This window comes from Gavialis gangeticus, unplaced genomic scaffold (assembly GCF_001723915.1).
Source record: "Gavialis gangeticus isolate Ggan-Ray unplaced genomic scaffold, GavGan_comp1, whole genome shotgun sequence".
Classification (NCBI taxonomy): domain Eukaryota; kingdom Metazoa; phylum Chordata; order Crocodylia; family Gavialidae; genus Gavialis; species Gavialis gangeticus.
The window spans coordinates 9528499-9538950 of NW_017729012.1; the positions used below are offsets into that span (position 1 = coordinate 9528499).

Genomic DNA, 10452 nt, shown 5'->3' on the forward strand with positions numbered 1-10452 from the left:
GGGGGGGGGGGGGGGGGGGGGGGGGGGGGGGATGGCTTTCCTGGTTACAGATGTGTGGGTGAACGTTACCTGCACAGCCAGCCCGAAATGCAAGCCCTAAGCAACTTCTAATACAACAGAGCAAGGCAGACAGGGAATGGTGCAGGCACCAGAAGGGAGTGAAAACTAAGCTCTTGCTTGCAGGTCTCAGGCCTTCTGCTGGGCTCGTGCTTGACACCAAGGTTAAGCCATCTACAGCAGATAGGGAAGTACATGCTTGGGGCAGCAGGGAAACTGAAAGCAAAAGTTATAGGTCTGGTTGACCACAAGTACCTCAGAGCCACAGGGGAAGTACCAGGCCACCTTAACACCTGCAAGAGCACATCAACGCTTCCTCCCACATCCACACGTTGGGGGGCCAAAACTTGGTGGCAGAGCTGTTCTCAGGCACACCCAAGAAACAGCTCTGCTTCCTGTCACTGCCCACGTTGGACGAGCCAGCCTCAGTGCTGAACAGAGACCTGTCAGCAACCCCAGGAGAACTCGAGACATGCGAGGAAGCTCAGGCTCTTCCCTGCCCCGGCCGTTGCTCGGACATGCTGCAGAAAGGACGAGGCCGGGGCCACGGTTTCAACGTCATTTAAGAAAGCAGCAGCCTGAGGGGTAAGGGCAGATGCCCTTTGCCGACCATTTGTGCTTGGTGCCCGCAGGGGAGAGAAGAAGTAACAATGGCCTTAAATCACACTGAGGGAGGCTTAGGTTGGGCATTACAAGGAACTCGCCAGCTCCAGGGGAGGGGCAGCTCTGGAGCAGAGCATGTAGAGAGGCTGAACAGTGGGGACCCCGGGATGTTTTTAACAGGCTGGATAAGCATTTGCCTGGAACAGTTGAGACCGGGAACGACCCTCCTTCGAACAGGGGCTGGACGTGATGGCTTCTGGGGTCCCTTCCAGACAGACTTCTGAGAGACCTCACGGTACAGTTATATATGACTGGGGCAACTCATCCTCAACCTGCACCAACCTCCTGCCTCTCCTTCGCCTCCCCAGGGCTCCCCTTGGTAGAGCAGGCATGAGTAAGTGCAGCACGCATTCAGCCTGACCCCAGACCTGCAATGCACTGAAGCACCAGCTTCACTTTATGCAGAGAAATCAATGTAGTTTTTCCCTTGCTAAATGCTTCAACCAGGTCTGCGGTCCAGACCTGCAGGAAAGCCCTGAGGCTTTAAGGCACCCCGAGGCTGTTTGCCCTACATCCCTCTCCCCAGTAGCAACCGAGCTGGAATCCGTCTATCCAGGTGGGGAGGCTGACGGACAAAGCAAAGGGACCAGGGCCACAGAGCAAACCTGTGGGGGGATGACATAATCGGACGCGTCCCACAGCCTCTCTCCCATGTCCGAGGTGTTGGTGAAGGCCACCCCTTTGAGCTTGGTGATGACAGAGCTCTGGATGGAGGTGTCCACGTCCTGGTAGCCTTTTTTGATGACAAACACCCACCTGCGAATAGAGAAGCCGGTGACAGTGTTAGCTGGGACAGTGCATGAGCAGGTCGGCAAGACCCAAGGGCCTTTCCAAGTCTGATCCCAACCATCTGCAGTGAGCACCAGTCCAGAAGGGGTCTCAAGGACCCTTGCCCCCAGGGAGAAGGCTCCTTTGGAGGCAAAGTGCAATTCAAGGGCAAATCAGACCCTCGCCAGCGACACCGACTCCTCAGCCAAATTCAGAATAAGCACCTTAGTGCGACCGACTTGCCCAGCAAATCCCTGAACGACCTCTGTTGTGGTGTCCAGAGCCCCAAACAGCCATGGCTAATGCAACACAGGGCATTGGTGAGAAGCGACTTGCCCGAGGTCCACTTGTGCAGGGCAGAGCCCAGGCTCCTGCTCAAGGTTGCCAGGCACAGCTGGGTAACGAAGGCAGCCTGTGTTTGGTGTTTGGAGCCAAAGCCTAAATGCAGCCTAATCCAGGAAAAGCCCCTGTTCACCTCCATGGGGCAGAGCTGGGGGTCTGGTCCCGGGTCAGTCTCCTCCCACTGTGCCAGACACCTACAAGGTGCTCAGCACTAATAGGGGTGACCCTCATTTGGGCATATTTTGGGCAGAGTTGAGACTCCAGCAGCCCTTCTGGGTGCCAGCTGATTGCACCCATGTTGCCACCTGCTACAGGACTGCCAGCTCTGCAGCAGTCATTGCCCAGGACACGCAGCTCGGGAAGCCGGGCAGGGGCTTGCTCGGAGCGATCCACAGGGAATGCTCTCATCTGGCTCTGGGCTCACTCCTGGGCCAGTGGACCGGGAATCCTGCCCAGGGGAGCTTAAGTAACCCCCTGGGCAGGGTTCACTGTTGGGGTGGCCACTTCCCAGAAAACTGCATCACCAGCCTTGCCGGTGGCAGGAACCCAGCAGTGAGACCCCTGTGCGGAGAACTGAAGTGCCCGCCAGCTCCTGAGCCACGGGCTGCCACAGAGCTTGGATTGCCCGCTGCCACAATCACAAGTCGGGAAAGACCCTCAGACCAGCAAGAGGGCAGGCTGCAGAGAGGAGGGGCAGGCCAGCTCTGCGGGGGCCTGGATGCGTCGGCAGCTGCCAGGAGGAATAGGGACAACAACACACGCCCAACTCATTCATGCCTGTTCCCAGAGGCAGATGAGGACTGAAGCGAGAACGTTCCCTCCATCCTCTCCTCCCAGCAAATTCCCACACTTCCCTAATCCCCCCCAAGATGAGCACATTTCCCAGGTAGCACCTGCCAGGCCTGTCTCCCAGACTCGGCTCTGGCTTCTCCCCACTCGGTGGGGAAAGAAAACAACATCCTGTCCCCAGACGTCACTGGTCAGGGCAGGCCCGTAAGCCCAATGCAATGCCCAAAGCCCCTCATCTGAACGGCACTAAAACGATCGGGCTAACGACATTCATCGCGGCTGCTAAATGCAAGCGCAGCCCAGGAGCAGCAAGCAGGGTAACCTGGCACAGGCTCCGCGGTACCAGAAGGATTCACAGAGCCACACACACCAGAGAGGGACTGTCACAAGCACCCAGGCTCCCTGCCAGGAGCCTTTAGCATCCTGTTCTCCCAAGGGTGTCACAGCTAGTGGACGGCTTCCTCAGCAGCGAGCGCATGCCAGCCTGCTGAGACTCCATCTCTGCTCTGCTAAGTAGTGCTGGGACTATAAATAAACCTGGCAGGCAGAGTGACTCTGCTATATTTATTCAGTTAAAACGGAGTGGGGGAGAGGAGTGGTGAGGACTCGAAGGGCAAACAGCTAAGCCGCAGGTGCTTACGGGCAGCATCCTTCCAGATACTAAGGGAGGAAGAGCCCACGCGTTACACGCTAATCCTGGGTCGCAGAGCTCAAGACCCGAGGGCACTCGGTTGCGTGCAGGGCCAAGCCGTTATCTGGCAGTGCTAACCCCATCACCATGCCAACAGCCCTGCTCAGAAATGTATGGAGGGCACGTGATGTGCATGCAACCTCCCCGCATTCGTTATCTCCACAGCCGGTTCCAGGCAAAGGAATCTGCTGCTTGGTGCTGTCCCCTCTGCAGTCGAGTCACGCACACGGACACTATCTCACCTAGCATCCAGCGCCGGAGGGAGCCCTGCAGCACTGCCCTTTCCCTGCCACCTCCCCAGAGCTGGCGATACCGGCGATAAACGCTCCAGCTTCCAACAGGGTCACTGGCAGTGGTTTGCCACCACGGCCGATGAAGGCAGGAATACTATATTTTTAAGGTCACGATCACATTCTTAAAACCAATGTGGATCTCAAATGGGAGAGGGGGCTCTCAGAGCTTCTAGGGGGGACCTGGACTTCAACGCATCCACCCATGCGCAAACCCCAGCAATGATCAGCAAATGCAGCCATTCGCATTAAGTCAGCCAAGCAAACCACAACCCAAGAAAGCCCTCGCTGCACATCCAATCTCTGGCTGCAGCCAGGTGAACCCCCCCGAGTACGCAGCGGGCAGACGAAATGGAGACCGTGTCCCTTACCCCACAAGGTAAGCCAGGATGGAGAGCTGCACCACACGGTAGAGGATCCCCACCTTCTTGTTCTTTGCAATGACATACTTCTCCGTTTTATAATCAAAAAGCGACACGAACAAACTCTTCCAGGCGACCTGCCCCATCCTCCCTGCTTGGCCTGTCGGTGACAGCTGCAAGCAGCGGTGAACTCAGCTTGAATGATCCACACGTGCTCTGCACTGAAACCTGACACAGCAGCTCCAGCAGAGAGCTGCCAATCTCCACCCTCCTCTCAGCTGCTCTCAGGCAGCGGCAGCAGCAGCTCAGTCCTTACGAGCAAGTGCTGCAGTCACAGCTGAGGCATCATCCCCAGATCAGCTATGCGGAGAGCTCCTCTTCCAGAGATAAATCCTGGCAGCCCCCAAAAAATGCTCTCTCTTCCCTTCCCCTGCACTCGGCCAGAACGAAGCTGAGCTTCCACGGCCACGTAGGTGCGTGTCGCTCTCTCAGGGATCCAGATCTCAAAGCCCTCGCTCAGTTTCTGTGCAGTCCCAACACTGACCAATGGGATGTCTTGGGAATTTGCCCGAGTAAAGATAATTTGGCCCTTGTGAGAGCGATCCAAAATACTTCACTCTCAAAAACACCTTCCTACAGCAAGACAAACAGTCGATGCAACTGACAGATACTTTCTGCATGCAGCTAAATGCTGACTCCAAAACATAAATCAATAGAAAAATAACTTCGCTGTAACTCAACCACGCTGGGTTATTGCAACCTGTGCTTGTGACATCACCCGACTGGGCAAAGGTAAGGGCTTGGAAGCAATGGGTAGATATTTTCTGCGGTTGATCTGCATGCTGCTTAGCTTTGTAGCTGAAACCAGTGAGTTTCGTTTCCAACACACATTTCTAACTACCCGACATCAAGGGCACAAGCACTGCAAGAAAATGGCTTGTTTTTGAAATAACTGTTTCTAGCAGAGCACTTCTAAGGAATTTGGAAACACCTTTCCAGGCCTCCGGATTACAGAGAAGCTGATATTACTTTCATTTGGTTACCATTAAATCCAAAATTTTTAAATTATACAAGTTACATATTGGTACTTAAGGTCTGAGTTAAAGGACTCAACTGCAAAGAACTAAGTTCTTGGATGGGATGGACCCGCTTTGCAAGTCAAGGAGTCTTCCCGTGTAACCCGGTTCTTCGTGCGAGTGGAATTTAACCCCATTTAATACGGGTGCAGCTCCCATCAAGGCTGTTGCGAGTTGCAGCTGCCACATTGCAAAAGTGAATCTGAAAGTGCCAGGTTCCTCTAAATTATGAACCTTTAAGAGCACAGAGAGAGAAACATTATCTTTAAATCTTCCATCTCTCCTCAGACCCCGTCTGCAACCTTCACCAGTTCCCCGTGCCCAGATCGTCCTCCGACAGAAGGAAGAAAACGGTACAAGCATCCTTGTGACAGTCTGTAACCAGGGCCAGAGCTGCAAGGTGTCATCGAGTAGGTCCCCGGAGGTCATGACAGGGTTGTCCTCAGCAAGGTGTTCTCGTGGAAAGCTCAGTCTTTCACTTCCCACGCAAAAGGCTTTCCACCCTTCCCTGGCATGACTACTCCCACAGTTTGCTGGTTCTCATTGCAAATATTCAACCTACTTTCTCCTAAACTTCACCCCACAACACCAAGTTACAATCTCTTGTACACTGCATCATAACGCTGCTTCAGCATTTGCAGTGTCACAGATTGCCATCTTTGCGCTCTCGGTAACCTTTAGCCAAGTGATCATTTAACACCTACTTCTGTCCGTGTCATGTCAGCACCTTTTGCTGTTGAGAGGTCTGAGAAATGTAGTCCATACTAGAGGTGTGCTTTCACTTAGTTCACGAGCAGAGATTTCCCCAGATAAGAATTCACACCCTTCAACGTGCAGCCAGAACAGACCCGTAAGGAGGACTTTTTACCTCCCACCCTTAGCCCAACAGCATCTAAAGCATTGTAAGCACTTTCCAGAGGAAGTCCCTGCCCAGCAGCACTCCTCAGCTAAACAGATGAGCTTCACGAGTGAAGTCCAAGGTGATCTCAGGCACACTGGGTTCTTCGGGCAAGTCTCATATCTTTTATTAGACCAAATAATTTCGATTTGAGTTGGTCCAATAAGTTACCAGATTTGTCTAAAGAGCCCTGATCTGCCCGTGTCCTTACACCAACACTGCTACAGCCTACCCCCCTGAGGTGATCTCAGGTGCACACCCGCTGTCACGGGCCAAAAGGTGGCTTTAGCGATCACGCAGCATCAATCTGGGCCTCAGGTTCCTTCTAATGTTTCCCGTTTGCAAAAAAAGAAAGGGAAGTCCTTTCATGAAACAGCTTGCTAATAAGGTGCACGACCACAAAGGCAACTGAAACTCTCCCTGCCGTGCTCGCTCATGCTGGAGGCGCAATGGCAATGGTCCCCAACAGTGACCCAAGGTCAGCGGGCCTCCCTTACCTCCTTTTCCGTGCTGGGTCTTGAGCACCGAGGATTATCCTCGTGCTCTCCCAGTGGTTCCCCACCACCTTGCCTGCACAGAGCTCTTCCACCTACCCGTGTCTTGGGGACAGGACAGACCCTGGTAGGATCTGAGCAGCTACCTAGGCAAGATGCACGATTGAACACCCCTGTCCAACTCACGCTGAGTTTGTAGATTGTACAAATGTGCTGCAGAGGAGCCTTAGCCCCGGGCAAAGGCCAAAGGCAGCTCCTGGGACCACCAAGAGCCCCGAGAAGTCGCGGTAGCTCCACCTGTCATGTGCAGCAGGCACCTTTGTGCCCGGCATATAGGGTGGCTAGGGACAAGCAAGCGCCGAGCTCCTGCAACAAGCGATCGAACGAAACAGAGGCACTCTGCGTCCCAGGCGGCGGGGCAGATGAATTGTGGAGTTAGAGAGGAGTCGCAACGCATTTTCTCCACGCAGCGCCCGGGTGCGCCGAGATTGATGTGGCATTTCAGACTGACACAAGGGACCGAGACAACCTCGCTCCTTGGCAACAGGTCCTTCTTCACACAACCTGGTATTTTTATGCCGACGCATCGCGACCAACAAGAAGGCTGACTGAGGTGGGAAGGCTGCTCTGAAGCCACGAGACGAACATGCGGAAAGACAAATAGCAGGGTTGAGCACAGAGCAAACGGCTCTCCCTGGAGATGATGGATTTGACCGCAGGAGGCGAGAAGCGGGGAAATGCACATGCAACCTGCCAAACGCGACTCGGTCGTCTCTTTTCCTCCTGCACTGACTCTGCAGTCGGAGCAGCGCGGGGCCACGAGAGAGAACCAGGCTGCAAGCTGTCACGGTTACAAACGAGGAGCTGCAGATTGGGTTTGCTTTCTACTCTTTCCTCTCTCTCTCTTTTTTAAATTAAGCGATTGGACTAGAACAACACCTCACAAAGTGACTGGGGGACAGCACGAAAACGGCAGTCGCAGCTTTGCCGTCCTTCCCGTGGAAGCACCTAAATCTGCCTGCAAACATGGGGAACGTGGCTAAGCGGCTCCAGGAGACAGACTGGTATTTTCTGCTTAGGGCCACGCTCCTGCTCCCATTCAACTCAAAGACCCAGCTTCTAAGACCACAGCTCGTAACTCTGAGGGTTGCTCCAGAAATCTGAAAACCCCTTTCAAATACCTCTTAAATCATGGGAAAAGCAGAAGAACAACGTCTGGAGCTCAGCAGCAGGCAGGTCTCACCACATCATTTCCTTCATCTTGTGGATGTGCTCACTGATAGCTCCACTGAGTCTTTCACCACCCTTAGCTGATGTCTTTGCTGTTTCCCTGCCCCCTACGCCAGCACTGAGACATCTGCGGAGGAGGTTTGTGTGTCAAGGGGAGGAAAGGGTGCAGGGCTGAGGAAATTCATAGGACCAACAGTGATGGATGAACTGCTGGCACCACGGCAGGAAGCAGAAATGAAGAGCTCCCATTAAGAAAACCCACCGTTTGGGAGCCTGAATGCTGCAGCTGAGAGCATGGTGGCTCTGTGCAGTGCTGCAAGTCGGTGCTTCGATTTTCTAAGAGCAGCCCACAAAGGAAACGTCAAGTCAAGGACCTGAAAGCTGAAGGCTTTTAATAAAGCATGCCTTCACATTAACATAACGAGGCAGCGTGCTCCAGGCTATGCCTGGCAGATCGGCTCCATTAGCGAGTACATTAGTGCCTCAGCCCTGACACGCAGGCATGGGGAAGCGATGCAAGCCTGCCAGGGCTCTGTCAGCCCCGGCCTGCTCTGCTGGACAGCCAGTGCAGGGACTGCCATGTGGAGCCATGGTTTTAGTCTCTGGGAAACTTCCAGGAACTGGATGGAGGCCCAAACTCATTCCTCACAGGCCACCGCCAAATGGTAATGCTTTCTAGCCATTGTGTAGCGTAGGCCGGATTCACACCAGCGACAGGAAGGGCAAAGATCTCACTAGCCATTCAGCACGCAGCCTGACCCCATCTCAAACAGGGAGGCCAAATACGCACAGTAGCAATCACGGACACACGCACTGAGCAATCTACACCGCGGCTGCAAATCACATCTCCCTACTTGAGGCTCTTGTTATCTATCACAGGCCTCTGGCATGCACTTGAGACCAGGCTGCTCCCAGAGTCAGCTTGGGTACCCCCACGTGGTACTGCCATATGCCACGCAGTCGCCTCTCGGCGCTGCTATGAGCTCTTGGGAGATCACAGATAAGGGATGCCCTTCAGGTTACTGTGCTCCCCCACAGGCAGCCACCACACTGCTCCTCCAGTCACCTGGTACCAACACATTTAACTGCTGATCCGCACGAGATCTGCCGCTAGCCAAATGCACCATGAAAAGAACAGATGACACTTGCACCAGTGCAGTTTTACCCTTGGTACTTTCTGTGGTAACTCTACACCCCGCGCGAGTTTGTTCCACCCAGGGAGGATTTCATAGTTGGTCGGGTCGGAAGGGACCTGAGCAGCTCATCGAGTCCGACCCCCTGCCGTGGCAGGAAAGAGTACTGGGGTCAAACAACCCTGGCAAGGTGTTCATCTAGCCTCCTCTTAAAGACCCCCAGGGTAGGAGCCAGCACCACTTCTCTTGGAAGTTGGTTCCAGATCCTAGCCGCCCTGACCGTGAAGTCGCGCCTCCTGATGTCTAGCCTAAATCTCCCCTCTGCCAGCTTCTGACCCTTATTCCTGGTCACTCCTGGTCATGCTTGGGGGAACAGGGATTCCCCCAATGCCTGTTGGTCCCCCCCGACTAGTTTGTAACAGGCCACTAGATCCCCCCTCAGCTTTCTCTTTGTCCTGCTCTTGATTACACCAGCATAAAAAGCTGGTTATGCTAGTGTAAATGTCCCTTTTAAGCCCTTTAAAACAGGACACCCCCACCTCACCTCTGAAAGCTCAAGGGCCTCAAAAGCATCCATGACAACACGTCCCATCACTGGACCAATCCTTGGGGGTTAATCCATTACAAGCAGCTGGCAGCAGGCAATCAAGGAAGCTGAACAACACATTATATTAGCAATATCCGTACAGGAAGAAGCTTCCTTCCACTTGCTCCGTTAAGAGCTGACCTTCACTCCCTTGAAAGCACTGAGCAAACAGGCCGCATCTCTAGGCTGCCTGGCTGCAGTGATCAGTGGGACTATTTGATGTCCTCGATGTATCGCAGCAATGCCGCCAGTCTCTTTGGGCTGCCTGCGGATGGTGGCCAGCACTGTGCGTAGCGCCCGTACCCTCGATGGGGTGCGGGCAGGGACCTGAAGATAAAACCATCCCTGAAGGGGTGAGTCCCGCTGGTCATCTATGTCACTGCGGCGAAGGACGACCAGCACCAGGAGACATAAATTAAAACAGTTCAGAAAGGGGATCCTTCTTGGCATCCAGCGCTCGCTGTCTTCTGGCAGTTAAAAAGGCTAAAAGCTTAAAAGCATGCAGTGATGAGTGAGACCTAACGAAAGGCAGGAACCGCCGACACGGGCGGTCTCCTGCTGCGTGCTTCGGCCCAAGCCATAAGCATTCCTGCCAGAAAGCCTCGAGCGGACTGAATCCGGGCAGGTAGCTGAATAGGACAGGCGGAGGTGCGTGGGACGAACGAGCCGGAGACAGAAATGCTCTCGATTCAATCCTCAGTCTCAGCAGAGGCTTAACTCAGCTGGTCCGCAGCTTGCAACACAGGGCAAGTCCAGCCACGGGAGAAGGTCTCCACAAAGCCAGCTCCAAGGGAGTCCAGTGCAAAGTAAAGCAAGGACACATGGCCAGCTAGTCTCCCCGAAACAGAAATGCAGCTGTTTCACCAACCCACCCCACGATGCCAGGACGATCCAGATCTGCACAGAAGTACTGGCACCCCAATAAGAGGCAGTGGCCTTCAACCTCTGCCCATGTGTTTGTTCCCTTTATAAGCCACCTCTCTGCACTCCACCCGTGCTGCCGGGGGAATTAACCAGCTCATGTGAAATAAACTCCAACGCTCCCTTTCTGGCAGGACTGGGGGGGGGGGGGG

General features: G+C 54.2%; 1 protein-coding gene across 4 annotated transcripts in view; it reads right to left on the reverse strand.

Moving 5' to 3' along the window:
* The window catches only part of P2RX5 (purinergic receptor P2X 5), a 30234-nt gene that overhangs the window by 15664 nt on the left and 4118 nt on the right, over positions 1 to 10452 (reverse strand). For 2 of the 4 annotated variants that reach the window (XM_019511196.1, XM_019511195.1), the window contains one exon: positions 1326 to 1476. In XM_019511196.1, coding sequence (XP_019366741.1) covers positions 1326 to 1373 — 48 coding nt within the window. In that variant the 5' untranslated portion in view covers positions 1374 to 1476. Of the gene's footprint in view, positions 1 to 1325; positions 1477 to 3971; positions 4676 to 10452 lie in introns of those variants that run through there. The other 2 variants (XM_019511192.1, XM_019511193.1) reach the window with 2 other exon arrangements.